At 38.7% G+C, this 19,914-nt stretch overlaps 1 protein-coding gene across 3 annotated transcripts in view; it reads right to left on the bottom strand.

The window, feature by feature from the left end:
* Positions 1 to 19,914, bottom strand: part of LOC100707149 (carbonic anhydrase-related protein 10) — a 1,009,504-nt gene that overhangs the window by 174,449 nt on the left and 815,141 nt on the right. For all 3 annotated transcript variants that reach the window (XR_265714.4, XM_005447896.4, XM_013273682.3), the window contains exon 3: positions 8,765 to 8,907. Coding sequence is in view for 2 of the 3 variants with exons in the window: in XM_005447896.4 (XP_005447953.1) it covers positions 8,765 to 8,907 (143 nt within the window). In the remaining variant the exon portion in view is untranslated. The remainder of the gene's footprint in view (positions 1 to 8,764; positions 8,908 to 19,914) is intronic.

Raw genomic sequence — 19,914 nt, 5'->3', positions numbered from 1 at the left:
ACGCTGCGTTTTCCTTGACTGAAAATGCCGTCTCAGTGTAGACGGAAGGTCAAAACGGAGAGAAAAAGATGCGTTTTCAAACAAAAACGTATTAGTGTGGACATGGCCTTAGATCCACTGGAGCACAAACTGGGTGTTATCAGGGTGCCACAACCCAAAGCAAACACCATTCCCACAGATACAGACCCCAGGGAAGAACAAGAACATCATATCAAGGCCCTGAGTACATGTTGTTATCCCAGCTGGACGTTTGTCAAAGCTGGGAAGGCACCTAAAGAAAGCTCCAGGTGATTCAGGAGAGAAGAAGGACAGCTGCTGCCTAAGCAAAAACCTTTAGTAATCCCTTATGTGTCAGCAGTATGGAAACAGCTGAGACGCATTTTCTCTAAACACCATGTATCTGTGGCTTTCAACCCCCAAAATACACTGCACCAAAAATTGGTCCATCCCAAGCATCAGTTCCCCCTGACAAAAACAGAGTAATATAGTGTACGCTGTTAAGTGCCAGGAGTACTGCTAGGAGTTATACATCAGGGAAACCAAACAACCTGTGGCGAAGCTGATGGCACAAAACTTAAGAGCGACCTCATCAGGGCAGGACTTTATTTACAGGTCTATTTACACCTACAGGCGAGTGGACATTCTTTCAATGATGAGGATGTACATGTCCTGGACAGGGAGGAACGCTGGTTTGAGCGGCGAGTCAAGGAGGTCATTTACGTGAAAAGGAAAAGACCATCTCTGAATCAAGGAGGGGGGTCTAAGGGTACTTTCACCTTCTCACAGTGCTGTGATTGCAGCCATTCCCCAACTCTCTGTGAATGGTACTCATGGCCATTGATCAGTGACCATGACAATTTGCATATTAATGATCACGAAACTGACAAGATGGCTCATTGTTTAGCAGTACTGCTAGTTTCTGTGATTATGCAAATGTACTCTTTATAAGACTGAGGAAACCTGTAGACAACTGAGACTGACGAAGTCACTTGGATGAGTGACGAAACATTTCTACCACTGAAAACGCTACGCCCAGATTAACAGAATCAATTTTGGGGGATTTTCTTACCTGGATGATTGACCATATATCAAGACTTTGTCGATATATATTTTGATGTTACGTCAAACCCAAACACTGCTTGCTTTTAAACCAGCCTAGAGATATCTCCAGCATGTCCTGGGTCTGCCTGACACACTTGACCTATGTCAAGAATGTACCCAGGAAGCAGAGGCAAAGAGTAGCAACTGTATTCGGGCTCCCCACAAATGACTGAGCTCTTCATTTCTAAGGCTTAGCACAGACACCCTTCAGGGGAAATTCGGTTTCACCTCTTGCATCTGATATCTTATTTTTTTTGTCTTTACCTAGAGCTCATGACCATAAGAGAGAATAAGAAAACAACAGGGTCCAACATGCAGCCATAGCAGTCTGTTGATCTCCCACTCCACTCTCCTATCACTTGTCAAAAAAACTCTGAGATAGTGATAGAGAAATTATTAAAGCTATGCAACACTCTTTTTGGTAAGCTGAAAGAATGTGTCTCTCCCTCTTTGTCTCTCTCTCCCTCTAATCTGTACTTTTCTCAGGCCTTGTTGTGACCTGTACATGATTCTGAGTCTGTAAGAGCATCACACACAAACCTGTTCCCATGATAATGTTGGAAGATGTGTATAACTGAAACTCACGGGATTGCCCCGGCAAGCAGTCGCATTGATGTTTACTGTGTATACTATTGCTTCCTTGCAAGTAAATAAACTTGGAACTCACTACTCTGTGTGTCTCACTTCATAAGGGAATTTTTCTAACACCTTGGTCCTTTGAGGAAGATTTAAACAACTCTCCTGTTAATTTCTGCCAACGCTGACCAATACCGTGCATGGGGCGAGGGAGGTCTGGGACTCCTGTAAGACCCTGAGCTGTCAATCATAAAATGTGGTGAGGCCTACAGCAGGAAAGTACCGGGAGAGTGACCAAATCCATAGTTTGTTCATCAGGACACTGGAGAGTAAGAAATGGTCAGGGACCACCGCAAAACCCTGTGCTGTACAGGTAGGTTAAAACCTTTTTTTACAGATCCGGGACCCACAGGAGTAATGGTCAGAAGACATTAAAAAAACTGCGATCCACTTAGTTGTTCATATGAAACTAGCATAATAAATAAAATTCACAATTTAAAAAAACCCCAAAATAATGTAAAACAAAAAACTTGTAGGATAGGTAGTAACTGTAGTAAGCCAGAACCAGACCAAAAAGCTTTTTCCGTATTGCACATACATGCCAACCCTCCTGATTTTTCCGCTAGAATCCCGAATTTCAGTGCCTCTCCCGAAAATCTCCAGGAGCCACCATTCTCCTGAATTTCTCCAGATTTTTCACCTGGAAAACAAAATTGAAAAACCATATCGCAGAATTCATAGCGCGGCCCAGCCAATTCCAGTTTCCAACAATGGCGGCAGCTACTTAGTTTTAATATTACTCTTATTTCTCTTTCTGGGTCGCAAAATAAACTTTTAACATATTTTCAGGCGAGAATGTAGCTGTGTGAACTTCAACTATCTGAGCTGGTGAGAACAGGAAACTCCCGGCTTCATCGTTTTCAGACCCCCACGGTCTTTCGCTACTCAGGTTAAACATGATATATAAGTCACTTTGATAACTTAAAAATGTTATTGTTTGGCTTTTTTCAGTCTTTTATTTGTTTGTGAGTAAATAGGTTTGGCTGAGATTAAAGTCATTAGATTAGATCAGATTCAAATTAACTTTATTAATCCCTCGAGAGGGTTCCTCCGGGGTTTTCACACAGCTGAATAAACGTCAAACAGAAAACTGATTAAACAGAAGTGTGAGATGGTCAAGAATTTACGCCAGCGTCCGGTTATATTTTAGATAGCAAAGAGCAGACGACAGAGTTTCAGTCCACCGAGAGAGCTCGTGACGTAATTCTGAAGGCTAGACCATCCAATTTAACAGTCGCTCACTTCCGGCCTACCCGGCTTTTCGGAGGACCCGGCCCACCCGCGAAGGCCAAGTCCTCAGGAGGATGCAGCCTCTGAATTTGGACACCCCCGCTGTTTCTGGCAATAGCTGACAATAATAAGGGTGACACTAAACTTATTTTATCCAATAAAAAAACACTATAAAATTCAAGTTTTTTTGTATATATATGTATATTCTCAGGACCTCAGGACCAGCCAGTGTTGTGGAGTCCTTGCATAAGCTAGCGCTACGTAGGGCACCACAAAATGCAGACAAACTTGACCCTGCTCACATGCACTGCACCATGTATTATAAACATTCACTGGGGCCTGACACAAAGTATGAAAAGAAATTTTTCAAAGAAATATCCACAACATTGCTGTTGAAACTTTGAGTTTGCAGGTCTGTGCAACCTGTCATCCCAATAACAGAGACACTGGTAAACTATGTTACAAGTGACTGGATGTCCCACATGTGTCTAAACCACAGACAGGAAAATGGGGCAATTGCAGTTAAGTGTGACAATGCCACAGACTGGGAGCTGTTCCCACGCTGCCCTGGCAAACAATGTTTGCCATCACTGGTGGCATATGTACCTTTGTTAAACTGTACAACCTCAGCAACAAAATCAGTGCACTTAAAGGAGATAAACCAAAACTGACAACCTTTTGAAGTTATGCTTATCAGAACAGAGGGAAACACACTTTGCTGAAATCCCATAAATCCTCAGTAAATGAGGGGTGTTTCCCTGAGCTCCATGTTTGTCAGACCCACACACCGTTATAAATTATTTGTCACCGAAAGTATTTTTCTGTATCCCACATAGCAAAATTGGTATGGCCCAGATCTGGCTCACACAATGTGCCCATGTGTGGATTACCTTTGGCAGACCTGATCTGGGCCACCAAAGGGCCGTCATTCTTTGCAGTATGTGGACCATATATAGGTTGTGTGCAGCCATGGGCCAGTTGCAGACAAACTGCTGGCCCTATGCTGGCCCAGAACAGTTTCAGCTCTGGCCCCAAATGTCAGCCTAATGTGTACCTTAATCAAGCCATGTAATAACAACATGTGCCGTAACATAATAGTGCAAAAGTAGCATGATGAAACTCTGTTCAGACAGTGAATGCACTGATTCTTATATAGCGCTTTTCTACTCTCCTGGATTACTCAAAGTGCTCTATACAACACTGTGCTCTAGCACACTCTTGACATGCAGACTGGAGGAGCCAGTTAGTTGATCGAACCACTAACCTTCCGATCAGTAGATGCCCTGCTCTACCTACTGAGCTACAGCCACATAATCATGAGTAAACACTCACTAGGTTTTGGATAAACTGTACACTCACAAACCTGTCAAACCTGCATTTTTAACGTTGGCTACCATAGCAGTATAGTATTGCAACATGGCATTTGGGTCTTCTAACTAAAATAGGAAAATAGGAACATAAATAGTGCTATCTTGCCAGACCTGGCCCACATCTGGTTGACATACACCCTGCCATGACACCAGTCAGTCAGAAGTGCCAGCTTGATGCCAGATCCAGGCCAGACCTGTTTTCTATAAGCCTGGGCCACATAAACCAAACTATAATCAGGCCCGATGTGGCATGCTATCACATAAACAGTGGCATCTACGCCAGGCCTGGTCTGTATCTGGATAAAATAGCACTTACCATGCCAGAAGTCAGCCAGCAGTGTCGGCTTGAAATATCTTTTCTCTTTGTGCCCGATCCGTAATGGGTTTGTGAAACACGGGAACATTGGAAGCATTTCTGCAAAATTCTAACTCTCTTAAAAGTCATGTTGCTTGCAATAAATCGATTTATATAGTAAAACAGTTAAAAAAAACATACTGAGAAAAAATTGCTATATTTTTTGTTATAAGCACACAGATTTTCAACAGGTTTTGGGCTCAGTCGGATTTGTTTTTGCTCATAGTCGTAAAAGTTTAAAATTCTTTTTTTAATTAAGGTTTTTAGGAGCTTGTGTCATTGGGTTTACTCCACACACTGTCAAGTAAAGCTAGAAGCTGGCGTAGCGTTAGGTTTCGGTGTGTAATTGATTCAATAATCTAAAAAATATATATTTAAAAAAAGAACACTCACTTGTGCTGACACACCATTGACAAATAAGTTCACACTCATTTGTTGATGGCTTAAGTAAAAAAAAAAACAGACAGCACTAATGCTAGTGGGTTTGCATGGTTACGTTAACAGATACAATTACTGCCCACACATGGCCATATCATCTCTCTGTGCAGGCAGCTGATTTAGCTGCATTAACAGAAGTTCTTGAATGGGCAAAAAAGAAAAAGTTAACTGTCGACACCAGGGATGTCAAACTTATTTTAAATCACGAGGCATACACAGGCCATTTTGATCTTATTTGTCCCAGACCAGTGAACTTCCAATTTATGGCAGTATACAGAAGTTTACTTCAAACATTATGTCTTTCTACATTATAACGAAATACGACTGTGGTAAATGAAAGAAATCTGTCAGCATTACTCTTTCCAAGCAAAAGCTTGTCATGTGATTCTATTTGTTGATTTCAGTTGCATTTGATACTGTTCATCCATACCTGGTGGTCTGAAAGCTCTTAAATTTAGAAATAAATTCCTTAATTATCAAATGGTTTTAATCTTTTTTTTTTGGACAAGAAAGTCTCAAAAAGTTAGGCTTGCAACAGCTAAATATTGCAGAACAGGGTTGGCCCAAAGAGCTGAGCTGTGCCCTAGCTTCTCTGATCATGCATTTTAAGATTTTCACCCTCCCAGACTTTGAGCAATTGACCCAAGTCGCAAAGGAGTGGGAAATGGAATAAACAAAACGGGAATTATCTTCCCTAGAGTCTGAAGGTGTGTACATCCATGCCATTGGTGTTCCAAGGAGAGTGCCTGACGAGTTAAAAGCTAGAAATCAAATGCCTGCAGGGTTTGAGTCAGTCTTTTTCTGGTGGGTGACAATAAAAATGTAGATTGAATTATATACCTCTATTCAACAGAGTTTTCTGAATCACACTTTGGATGCAATGAAAGGGCTTTCTGAGCAGCTGCGTGCAACTTCTCTGAAGACAGAGTAGTATAGTTTTAGATGTGTTACTGGCAGAGAAGGTGGGGCGGGGGATATGCATGATGTAAATAGGGCTTATAATGACACTGCAGACAGTACGGAAGTGTAATGCAATAATGACAGAAGCAAGATAAGCCTGATGTATTAGCAGAAAAACACAATACATTGCATTTTGTAAACTATTATGTAGGAGTATAGCAAAAAAAGGAGGGAAATTATAGAAAAATTATTAAAGCTCAGCAACACTCTCTAAAATTAAAGCTCTTTCCAGCTAAAGGAATGAATCTCTATCGCTCTGTTCCTCTAATATGTCTATTTCTCCGACCTTGTTGTGGCCACCCTGCTATCTGTTATCATGTAGCTAACTGTTTCTTTATAACCGCGTCACACACATATATGTTCCCAGGACAACACTGAACGAAGTGTACAAATAAAAGTCACAGGATTGTCCCAGCAAGCACTCGTATAGACATTTGCTTCCTTGCAAGTAAATACACGCATTGGAACTCACTACTCTGTGTGTTTCACTTCATAAGAGAATCATTTCATTTCTAACAGATAGTTAACCTCTGCCACTTTGGGTAACAAGGTGCTAATTCTCATGTCAGCTGCTTCACATTAAGCAGCAAACCACCCTAGTACAATGAAGTAATTGCTCAGTGAAGCCAACCGAACCACATATTTTGACTCCACCACACCCGACACCCTCTGCTCCTTTGCTGTGTCTAGAAATTATGAAAAGTTTTAAACAGAAACACTGACAAAGCTCTAGCAGAGCCCAACACCTTCCAGAAGAAGACCGGAAACAGCTAAAAAATACACTACAGGCAGTTAAAGCAACCAGTTTGCCTAATGCTTTGCTTAGGGTGTGCTGGCATGTAACAGGATGAACAATCATTTGCTACCTTCACATCTGCATTTTGGGGAGCAAACGCAACTTTTTTGAGTAGATTTCCCAGCCAAGCTTGGGACAGTTACAGATGCAGGTGAGGGTCATTGCCACACAGATTGAGGCTTGCAATGAACCAGCACCAGGTCTTCTTTACATGTGTGGCATGACCAGAGCATGCCCCAGCTGTCTGAACTGGATCTGGCAACATTTCCTAATGTTAATTATTGTTTTTTGTTGATTATTGTTTGCTACAGTCTTCAGAGACATTAAAAGCAGATATTCCTTCAAGAATAAATACCTGTTTATGACTAAGACAGACAACGACACCTATGGGCAATTTAGATTCACCAATTAACATAACTCCACCAACTGCATGTTACTGTTGGAAAAAGCTAGAGTACCTGGAGAAAGGTCACACAAACATGGAGAGAACATGCAAACAGGGGAAGAGCAAAAAAGGAGAACAGGAAAAGAAATGCAACAACATAGCAGCATCTCTCAAATTTAGTGCCTTTATTTTAAAACCAACAGGTTTTGCACTATTGGAGATTTTTGCTGTGAGAGTGGGCTACTGACAGTTAATTACAATCAATCTCTTTCCAGAGGTCTTTGCATGCTGTGATCAACATGTTTCCCACCTCTGAAAAGTTTGTTTTTACCTTCATGACCAAATTCAAAAGAGCAAATAAACAATAAACTCACCAACCAAAACTGACTTAAAAAACAAAACCAAAAAGTTAATGAAAGCTGTTATTTTAGCTGCAAAACATATTGTTTTGCATGTTACATGATGTAGATTGCAGTTTTTGTGTTTTTGTTTGTTTGTTTAGTTTTTTTCTTGCATTTGGAAAATAGTTCCGATAGCCACATAAGCATCACATTATGTTAGCTATTAGTTTTTATATTATATTAAAACTAAATTGCACTTTCTGTTAAGACACCTGGATGTTATGCATTTAGTTCATTTTGGTTAAGAAAGTCTCAGGGTTGCCAGCCCCTTACTGATTAACCACAACATATAACCACAACCAGTTCCCTTTCGGATATAAGTTTTGCAAGACATGTACAATGCAACTGACTATTTTAATCACAGAGTTCACAACCAATTCCACCTTGTTTCTCTGTGTGCAGATGGATCTACAATGAATCCTAAATAATTAAAATGATTAAAAATCAAGGAAAACACTTTATTTCGAGATCCGTTAGATGAAGACATGTACTGTAGCAGTATACCATAGGTGATAATCTGCAATGCATCCCGTTTGCACTATCACTGCCCAAGGCTAACACTGTACTCTGCTAGAATATAAACATAACAACTAATCATAGCATTCATTTCAGAATGCAAGTGTGCATTTTTGAAAACACACCATCTGTGAATTCTTCTTAATTAGCTGCTGTCATATGGCACATGATCAAAAAGAGTCCTGTCCTTGTACACCACGGTACAGGGAAGATCACAAAAGAAACCACTGACTAAAGCACTGTTAGGCTGCAGGATATCATCTGTGAAGCTTTTAAGATAAAGTCGAAGCTTTTCTTGAGCCAGAACATAAGGATTGTGTATTGCTGAATGGGTGAAGTGAGCTGCACTTTATCTTAAGGAGCTTGCATTGTCTGCCAACATAAACAACAGTTGGTACCACTGATCAGGGACACACACCTTGTCAACCAACAATAGTTGTACAACAGCAACCAACACAATAGCATTAGATAAATGTAGTGCGACATCATAGAGGTGCAACGAGCATACAAAAGAAAGAGAGCACCAGCATCCATCAAGCAGACAACGGAGAAAAACATTAACATATGTTTCTTTACCTTGCGTCTGCCAGTGTTCAGCTTTATGGGTGTAAGGAAGGGGTCGAAGATCATGTGGCTGGTCTCGATGTTCACTGGCGACTGCCTCTTCCCTACTGAGCATAGGTTCCAGGCTGAATTTACCAGCCCCCAGAATGATGGCACTGCAACACAAAATACAAGAGCAGGTGATCATCTGCACTGATGAGATAGTGAGACCTTTGCACAGAGGTCACACAGTAATGGCTAGGGATGGGAATTGAGAATTGATTCTTGTTGAGAACTGGATCCCAGTAGTTCACTTATTTGGAGTTGTTAGTCTGCTTGCCTATTCATTCCACTTATGTGTTACATTTTCACTTTAACAGTAGTGAGGTCTACAGCATGGATATGGACATTACTTTTATTTTTATTCTACAAAAGGATGAGAGTGTGATGGTAAAGTGCAAACTGCAGTTGTTTCAGCACAGAAACAACTGCATTATGCTACTAACACAACTTAGGCTCTTTGCAAGTGTCTGTACAGATAGCATGCTAACAATAAGCTAGAGAAGAACCCAGAGTGATGTTAAAGCAGCCAGACCCTGAACTTCAAAAGGTAACAAACACATAAACAGTCAGGCTGCAGCCTCTTTTTGTACCCTTACAATCAGTTATCAGACAATGTGCTTGATATCATTTTACGGAGAAACACAAAAGTAGTATAAAAAAATATTTTCCCCAGCAATTACGTAATGTACTACATTATTTAAGAACAGAATAATATGTGTAATACATTACTCTTTTTGAGTAATGGCCCCCAACACTGATTACACCAACCTCCAACAAGTGCAAACATTTGACCAAACAGCATGTAATTAACTTGCATGAATGTAATGTCTGTATGCTGCTTGGCGACTTTCAAAGCGGAACCAGAGAACCTAATGAGACTCAGTAAGGAACTGAATTGGTAAGTGATATCAATAATGGAATCGGAATAACTACATTCATATCAACTCCCATTCCTAGTACTGGCCAATGAGTTTGAGCATTTTTTATAACACAGAACTGCCAAACTCACAGTAAGAGAAATGTAATTAGTAAGCTTTAACTGCTGTGTGCTTTTGATATCTGATAGAAAAACCTAAATGCTGATTGCTTGTAAATTCTAAAGTTTAAATTCAAATTCTAAAATGACCAGCTTTGCAAAGATTTATAATTTTTATCAAAATACTTTCTCATATACTTTAATATATATCCACACATAAAACAGGGATATATTATATAGAGAGCACTGCACACAACCACATGGCGCTAACGGGTCAACGAGCTAACTGCACTAACGCGTTGACACCATGAAGCCCCATGCATGGGGCGATCTGCACTAACTCAATGTAGTGTTAATGTCATTTTAACGAGATTAACGCTGACAGCACTAGTAACAAGTAGTCAGAAAAAAACTACTCAAGTAAAGTACAGGTACTTGAAAATTCTACTTAAGTACAGTAACAAAGTATTTAAACTTCATTACCTCCCACATCTGGCAAGCACAAGTAACTGAGATAACTGAGATGAAAAAATGGGATTAAGAACATACAAAGCTAGACTAAAAAACATTTTTAAATTAATAATGGGTCAAATAGCTGTAATAATAACAGGATTATGCTGTTGGATTCATTCATCGGGGACAGGGTGATTGAATCCAAACTGAAGCAGCCAAATACAAGGAGGTCTGTAAATGGCTTCAAAAAGGTCTCTGGTTTATGCATCCCCAAGGGTGCATAAACCAGGGACTGCTGTGATAGGAATTCTAGTCCTAGTTGATATACAAATGGAGCCTATTGAAAATCACACTCAACCACCAATCTCTGCAACATAAATAAAGGATGAAACATGCTACCACCTTGTGAGTAAGGACAAAGTAAAGGCCATGCGCAACACTATAATTGGGGTCAAGTTTAGTGGCATAGTGTATCTACACAGGATACTACGTTATTCTGGTGTGGTTTAGTTTCATTCATATTTTTCCAGAGTGCTTACAGTATGCCATGACTTCTGCCTGTAGCCCAGTCAGCACCACACTGTTATCATATAGCCAGTCAGGAACTGAGTCTGGATGTTATTTCAAAGTGATCTTAAGAATAACTGTGGTCATACTGATCAATGAACATTTAATTTCCAAAAATTATAAAATAATATATAATTCAATTGCATGAGTACTTATGTTTTGAATGAAACTTAATCAGAACCTGATTACATTACGTTTTCAATTAATGTAATTTATCTGTTTATTGAATCGAGCATGATGTAATTGAAGGGCAGATTTTCAGCAACAGAAGCACTGACTGTTTAGGAATTACAGCCAGTTTTATACATTTTTCCACAATAAGAAAAACAGAACAAGCCCACAGGTTATATTTACATGACCTTTTACAACAGCACTTACGATCATAACAGGATAAGAATAAAGGGGACATTGTTGCAGAGCCATAATCTCAACATATAGTGAAGGTGGGGGTGGATGGATGACAAGCCTCTACTGTAAATGTAAGTAAGAAAGGGTCTTAGTCTCCATCTCTCTTGGAACATCTCAGCTCCTATATTATTGCATAGTGTATGGGCAGAAATCTGTGCCATCAGAAACTGAATTTGAATAAGTTAAATTTGAATTTGAATTGCTCAGATTGAATCTGAATTGTAACTTGAATAAATGCTTTTGAAAACTGAATTTGAATTAGTCTAATTTGAAATTGAATTTATGGTTTGAAAATGATCATCACTAAATTGAAATTGAATTTTATATATTGAAAATGAATTCATTTGCTTTGAAACTGCATTTTATCCTTTAAAAATTCAGCTCTCGAATAATTTCAGTTTCACTCTCACCATTCAGTTTCAGTTCTACAATTCATTTTCAGTTCCAAAATTCAGTTTTTTGGAACTTACATCCGGTTCCGGTTCAAGAGTAAATGAGCGCAGATTAATAGAACTACGTTTTACTAGCGGACCGAAAGTGTTACTGACGGGAATCTACAGCGTCTTGAGCTGAATTAAGACTTCAGAAGTCATTCGTCATGTCGAATGACCAGCGGATAAACTCTCAGGCTGGTAATAAATGTATTACATGTATAAGAACAAACGTCATATTAACAATTGATAGCCGTACAGTAACTTTTATGCTTATTGTAGCTGTTAGCTAAAAACGCTAATTTGGCCTAGTTTGCCCTGGATTTAGCTTTGACAAACAAATATGATCGACTGTTTCTAGTAGAATTCCAAAGTTGTCATCTTGTACCCTGTCAGAGCCCTGTATGCTTGCAGAGACCCCTACAGTAGGGAAACATGCAAAACAGTGTCCAAACCTTTGTATTTGAGCTTTATTTATGTCTTACACAGCATCTCAACTCTTTAGCTAACTTACTAACTGTAGCTAAAGTAAATAGTTAGTCTAATTCATTAGTGCAGCATTACTGGATCACCTCTCACCCCGCTCATCAAGCGGGTGTGGTTTAACCATCCTGAGATGAATTGTAGCCTGTTGGCTACAATAGTGTTGAAAGTTAGGCGGATCTAGTCCTTTATCCTTTGTAGCGTTTTTAAGCTAATAAGCGGGATTTAGGAAGGAATTTAGAAATAAACAATTCCAGAGAAAACCAGTCTGATAATGGTTTACTTGGGATCATTGAAAATAAATAGTTGATTCTTGGCCAGACCATCATTTGTATTGAAACAACCCATCCCATGAGTGATATGGGTAGAGATTTCCTCTAGCCAGATCATCTGCTACTTTCTTTAAAAGTGGGATGTGGTTTAATGTAGTTAAATCTCCAAGCTTAGGAGAGGTATTAATACGTAAATATTTAATATTTCCCAATTGCAGTGGGGTAGAAGAATAATTATGGAAGAAGCAATTAATCGGAAGAACTGTAGATTTTAACCAGTTTATCGAATAATCTGAAACTCTTGAAAAAAGAGTTTATCAAGTAATTACCTCAGAGAGAGTGGTTTGTGAGTGTCAGAGAAAAAGTAACACATCATCTGCATAGAGACTGATCTTATGTTCTACACTCTTGCATTTTATGCCCTTAATCGCTATAGCCTGTCTAATTCCTGCTGTTAGTGGTTTGATAAAAACTGCAAACACTGAAGGGGCGAGTGGGATCCCTGCCTGGTGCCCCTCTGGAGAAATAAGCTGGAGGATGTTTGGTCATTTGTTCTGACACAAGCTGTTTGGGAAATATATAATATTTTTAAACAGTTTATGAAAGAGTTTCCAAAACCAATTTGTGTAAAGTTAGAAATTTAAAATTCACAGGCCTTTTCTGCATCTAGAGACAATATTGTGGTTTCAGTGTTTTTACTACATGGATAGTCTACCAAATAAGTAATCTACATGTATTTGTTGATGAGTGCATGCATTATATGAAACCAGTTTGGTCAGGATGTATTATGAGGGGGGTTATCTTCTCTAATCTCTTTGAGAGAGCTTTGCAGATTATTTTAAGGTCCACATTCATAAGGGATATTGAACGATAGCTGGTGGGTCTTTGCCTGGTTTTAGCAGGAGACTAATGTTGGCAGAATTCATATTTGGTGGTAGCCTGCCATTTTCCTTGATTTCCTGCAGCAGTCTGTGGAATACCGTTACCAGAATTGTCCAGAATTCTTTGTAGAATTCTGCTAGAAATCCATCTGGATCTGGAGCCTTATTATTGGGCATACTTTTCGGGGCTTCCTGGAGTTATTACAATGTCAGTGTTGAATCCAGTGCTATTGCTTGACTATCTGGTCATTTCGGAAAGGTTAAGTTGTCAAGAAATGAAAAAAGAAGTTTTGTTTGCTTGATGGGTTTATCTGTGGTGAATATAAAGTTTTATTCAAGTCCATAAAAGTGTTGTTTATTCTTTCAGGGTCATATACTGTCTGTTCAAGTTAGGTCTTTAATGGCACATATATTTGTTTTTTATTTATTTATTTTTAACTGGTTAGCTACAAATCGACCGGATTTGTCACCATGTTCAAAATTTTGTATAGGAAATCTTTGTACTAAGAATTGTGTTTTTTTTATTCAATAATTTACTTTTACAATTACAATTTCACAAGTGTAAAAAAGCATCTGTACATAGATTTCGCTCAAGGTATACTTATTGAATCGCATCATGAATCAGAATTATTAATTCTTCTTATTATTAATTATTATACTTAAATATTAGGAGTTTCACAGGTACACTTAAGCATGGTTACACTTTAGAAATAGATTTATACCATATCCCTGATCTATGCCTCGCCACAATTATATGGCAGAGGTGGACAGATACTTAGTATGGGTTTCTATATGTATGCGTGGACCTTCCTATACTATGTAAAATTTACTCAGTTAGCCAAAAATGAATGCTTTGTAATGCTTCTGAAAAACAAAACTAAACAAGAAAACAGTTTAACATGATACACATGATCAGAATTTGGAGCCAGCGCGCAGTCTGAGTGAATGTGGAATTTTATTTTTTGATTTCCATATTTGAAAATGGTGTTGGGATTTTTAAAGTAAAAAACTGAGTGGAAGGTCCAAGTACAGCTCAAAATGAATGCTGAAGATGAATGCAATTGGGATTGCTCACTAGACCATCTGTTGTTTTGCAGTGTAGGAGGTGTCCCAGGCCCCCACAGGATTTTCCCCCTTTCAATTACTGTTTGGCAGGAGGCCAAAGTGGGTGTTTGACCTAATTAAAGAAAAAACTGAGTGGAAGATCCAAGTCTAGCTAAGAATGAAATTCAATATGTTCTGGACCTGAGAGCAAAGCTATACACAGTGGGGAGGTTGTCATGGGAGAATTTGTTCCAGGCCCAGGAACGTCAGCAGTGCCTATACAACAGAGGGGGTAGGCTAAGACAGTTTTCACTGGGTGACAAAGGGTGACACTGTATTGCTCAGGTCGACCACCCTGTGGTATACATCACCCAAAAACTGTTGGAGCAAGAGGCCAGGTATAATCTAGCAGAGGAGTGCCTGACTATACGGTGGGTGGTCGACTCTCTTCATTATTACCTTCTGGGATACCCATTCACCCCCCATTCTGATCATACCCCAGTGTAGTGGCTCCATCGCATGAAGTATGCCAAATGCCGAAATCGCTTGTTAATATCTGGCTCTCCAGCCTTTAGTTTTTTGATTAAAAGAAAATAATTTAAAATTTAAAATAACTTCTGCTTAAATGCATTTAGAAACAGAATTTACAGCTTTTAAACACAAGATTTAGAGCTTGTTTTGAGAACACCTGAAGGCATCGTGATTACAGTGGGTGTTCATGTGTGTCTGGCTGCCGAGGGAAATGGTCAGTGACAGCGGGTCGTGTTTGTGCTTGTCCTGTGACGCTGGGATAATCCTGCTGGCCCAGCAGTGTGCGAGTGCCTCATTAGCACTGCCCAGTCAACAGAACAATAAACATGCCAGTCAAGATAACGCCTCCTGTCATATTGTTAATGGTTTGGGATATACCAGCTGGCAGCCAGGAGAGGCTTTCACTCTCAGGGGTGGAATAACATAAAATATAAGGGTAAACTGAAGCTAGGCGATGGATGAAACAGTGGAAGAGGATGTGGACTACTCTGTGGACTACTCAAAGTAAAGCAGAGACATTAGAGAGTACTGGTTAGGAAGTGTCACCTAAAAGTTCAGGAAAAAAGGCTGTCTAAACAGAATTATGAGTAAGTGAATGGGAATGATTCCTCTAAGTACAGACAGAGACCACAGATTGCCACAGTGGTTTAAAAAATATCTGTGAAACCAAGCCTTTCGTCCTTTCAAATAAATTAACAATATAACAATATGTGATACATTAATAACATAAGTGAAAACTGGAAATTTCCAGTAGGTGTAAATGTCTTTCCAGTGTATTAACCCCTTCCACTGTAAGTACAGGGACTAGCTGCATGTGTCAGACTAGCAGTGTGTGTGTGTGTGTGTGCGCGTGTGTGTAAGATGAAAATGTATTCATGTTGACTGACTTGCTTTATATGCAGACAGGAGAGCAGCCGTGGGAAGTACAAATACTTAATTACTGTACTTGAGTAGAACTTTCATGTATCTGTACTTGAGAACATTTTTTCTGACAACTTTTTACTTTTACATAAATTTGGCACAACACTGGAATGAGCGTAATGTCATGGAAGATCTACAGGGAAGTTGCAGTATTTCAGCATCTAGCTAGCCATACAAAAAGAAGCTAACTTAAATCATTGTATCAAAAATCTTACCAGTCTGTCTCAGCTACCGCAGTGAATCCAGTCCGCTAATTTAGTGACCTGTTAACTTATTAGGTAACTGTGCCACTGAGTGAGAACTGCGTTGCTGACATTTCACTAAAATCACTTGAAAAAGAGAACTCTAAAGAAAATTTGAATACTTATTGTGATACAAATGATGTTTTAAGCTGTCGACAATGATGAATGTTTTTGCAGACCTTGTAGCAGTTGTTACTTGACTTTCAGTGAGTGTTCAATCCTGCCCACACACATTTCAAAAGTAAACAACTGCAGACAAGTGGGGGGACCACCATATTTGACATAAAATTACCTCACTAGTGAAATCTTTATGACAAATTTTTTTTTAGAAATTTTTTTTAAAAAAAACCCCAAAAAACAGTTTAGTTGACTCTTTTTAAGGACTGCAGTTGGTACACATTTTTGTAACGCCCCAATAAATTCACTATAGCAACATCATTATTTTTAAGTCAGTTTTTTTTTAATGTTTACATACTTATGTAATGTTTCAAAAAGAAATTAAAACATCCAAAAACAGTGAGAGTGTTGTTTTATGTTCTAATGTTTAATTTTTTAAAAAATTAAAGATTCAAGATAAAAGATCTTGAATCTTGAATTAAAAAATTGTATTGGTTATTCATAAAGAAGAAAGCTTTGTAACTATCCCAATTACATGAAAGAGGAAGTGGGATGGTCTGGGGCTGTTTTGCTGAATCCAGAGTTGGTGACTTGTACAGAGCGAGAGGCACGCTGAACCAAAATGGCTACCACATAAACTGATTCCATTATTTCTTTTTTCACTCCAATTGCTTATTTGTACTATACTTTCATTTCAGAGTACAATGAGACATTAAACTGCATAATTTTCAGTAAAAAAACTGAAAAAAATTGGGGTGTTCTAAAACTTTTGACTGGTAGTGTACCACGGGATAGTGACCGCAGCATGCACAAGACTACTCCTGACTTGCGCTTTGCTTGGTGCAGCGGGAAACCATTATTATGTGGCGCAAGCAATAGACATGAATGGGTTTCAGTGCACAGCGTTGTGAGGCGTCCTATGTGAAAGGGCCTTCAGTGTATAGTATGGCACCAATGTCTGAACACACCTTTCCTAATCTGCTTCTCCAGAGCAATCCAGGCTGTCAGTGGTGGCTCATTTAAACTAAATCAGCAAAAATACTTTTGACTGAATTATCTGGCATCACAAAATACTGTGGACATTTTCCTGTTATGACACAACATTAATGACAAATTAATACTTCCAGGACTTATCTTGCTCTAGAGTCAACAAGTCAAGAAAATATAAGATGTTTCGATGTTTCACAAGGTAGTGAGTCGGCCACATGACAAAAGTACAGATAGCCTGACTTGATTGCTTATCTGTTGATCCACATAACCATAATGGGTAATCCAACATGCCTACCTTTATCACCTGTTATTTGTCATTTTGGTCTTAAATGACATATATGAGAATTTCCATTTTAAAAGAGCACCACCGGTTGCTATTAAAAATGTTAATTAAATTAACAAATTAAAAATTTTGAATGTAGTGAACTACAGCACTATATTAGCAACTTATCCTTATCTGAGTTTTAGCTTTATCCCTCCTGAACATTTGATCCACAGAGAGACTCGGTTATTTTCAATATTCATTTTTGGCATTTCAGGGCAAATCTCGCCACCTGCCACCCTGATAAACACCTTGCAACTCAAGGAAATCATGCCTTTATCCTCAGAGGAAGGTTTTCAGTCACTATCTAGCCACAGTGGTGAGTAGAAAATCAGGAACAAGTAGAGTAACAATTGCAGTAATAACTTCATAAAGGTAAAAATATCCACAACTCAACTTAATCCGCTATTAGCAGATAGCTATGCTGTGGAGATGACTGTATTAAAAAAGAGTGGATGTCTTAAAGGAAAATGTAAACATAATGACTTCAAGGGTTAATGAGGATAACCCACCAATAAGGCTGTATCTTACACAACAGAAATGAATGAAGCAACCTCTTTGTATGTGGCAGAATGAATCTGAGCTTGAGCTTTTCTTCCAGTTTCCTACCTTTGTATCTCCATTTCAATCAATACAGTGGCTGGGCCAATTCAACACTTTAAATATTTGCATTTTTTTACTGTTCACTAGACTAAACGGAGAACATGTACAAGCAAGTATGTATGTGGGATTATATGTCGTTTTAAATTCTTAGGAAAATGTGCAGAGGTAATCTCTACCTCACTCTCTCGGGTCATCTGATTCTCAGTCTAGGGAACACTTCAACCATGAGTCTATCCAGATGAATGAAGAAGATGATTAAAACTAGCCGTGGCCCTGTATCTAATCCTCAGGGGTCAAAATGTAGCATCTCTTGAAGCAAATTAGAGAAGCAAGGTGCAAAACCAGAGTTTTCAACAGTGTTTGCTTTGTCTGTCAAAACAAATAGAATCTCATCAAGCAAGATAAAAATTCACCCTGAACAATCAATACATTTTCAAAATGTGGCACTTGACTTAAAGACCTGTTTGATGCTAATGCTCTCTTTTAACCCTTTTTCAATCATCAGCTATGAATTTCTAAAACAACCTTTAAACTGAAAATAAAAGACAAAAAATTTCCAGTGCTAATTGCTTGGCCAAGCTCCTGAAAAGGTCCCGTAATAGAAATTGTGTCTTTCATGTGCCCATAAAGGAGACTTCAGTCCCACCAAACAATTACAGTCCATACTGTATACATCTTCTACAAATGCTTATTTCAGGTGAGAAATATTAATAACTGCTTCTTAGACTCTGTCTGCCACTGTGTGGGTTGTTTTAAGCATAATGGTACCCGAGTGACAGTATCAACGCTGCTCTTCCCTCGTTCTCCTTCCCACACCCACTCATATACACATACACACTGTTCGTGCTAATGAAGCGACAGAGTATTAGAGCTGAAAGCCTTGGCTGCTTGCTGTTGTTGGCAGTATTAAAAAGCTTTTCTCTCCCTCTGGTAAACAGTCACACACTCACTTACAGGAGGATTGTGGGTGAACAACCTACAGGTAATAATAATGTGATTTGTTCAAGAGCCTTGTAAAAAAAAAAATCCCTAAAAGAAGGTCAGAAGTCAGTAACAGCTCCAAGAAATATAACTGATTTGGACTTTTGCTAAATCATGTTTCAGCACTAGACATGTGCAGCAATCAGGGGTTTAGGATGTGCTTACTTACTAAATTACTTTTTTAGTTTATTCAGGGTTTCAGCACTGACTTACTGAAGGATTTTGTATTCCAAACGCACCCTGTGGTCAGTCTGAATGACGTTTAACAATGTGAATATATCAATGTTTGTCTTTCCAATAATTTTTTTCCATTTAATGAGTTTCTTGTTGTACAAATTTACAAAACTTCAAATTACACTAATAACTCCAGACAAGTAGACAAGTAATTCTAAACATTACTGTCTCGATTTTACTGTTTAACAGCTATTTTTTGTAAGAATTTCCTGAGAAACAAAGGACAGAAAAAACTGCATCACTGGCTATTCTAAATTGTCCATTGGTGTAAATATGAGTGTGAATGGTTGTCTGTGTCTCTGTGTTGGCCCTGTGGCAGGCTGGTGACCTGTCCAGAGTGTATCCAGCCTCTCATTTGATTGTATCTGATCTAGACCACCTGAAACCCTGAATGTATAAGTGAAAGAGAATGGATGGATTTGTTGGTGCCTTTAATACAATGACATTTGATTATGTTGGGTTTTTTATGAGAAGAAAAATATGCTCAAATTATAAGTTTTCACAATTTATTATCAAATGATCAGAATTTCACATTTGTTTTACATAACGCCATGGACCTCCATCTCTCTGGCTCAGAGACAAAGCTTTTATATTTCACATAAGTCTCACCACTGTTAGATTCTGGAGGAGCATCATCTAAAGAGTTTTGAAAATGTTTAATTAT

This window comes from Oreochromis niloticus, linkage group LG8 (assembly GCF_001858045.2).
Source record: "Oreochromis niloticus isolate F11D_XX linkage group LG8, O_niloticus_UMD_NMBU, whole genome shotgun sequence".
Taxonomy (NCBI): domain Eukaryota; kingdom Metazoa; phylum Chordata; class Actinopteri; order Cichliformes; family Cichlidae; genus Oreochromis; species Oreochromis niloticus.
Note: the sequence above shows the minus strand (reverse complement) of the source record. Positions and strands in the feature narration are given on the sequence as shown.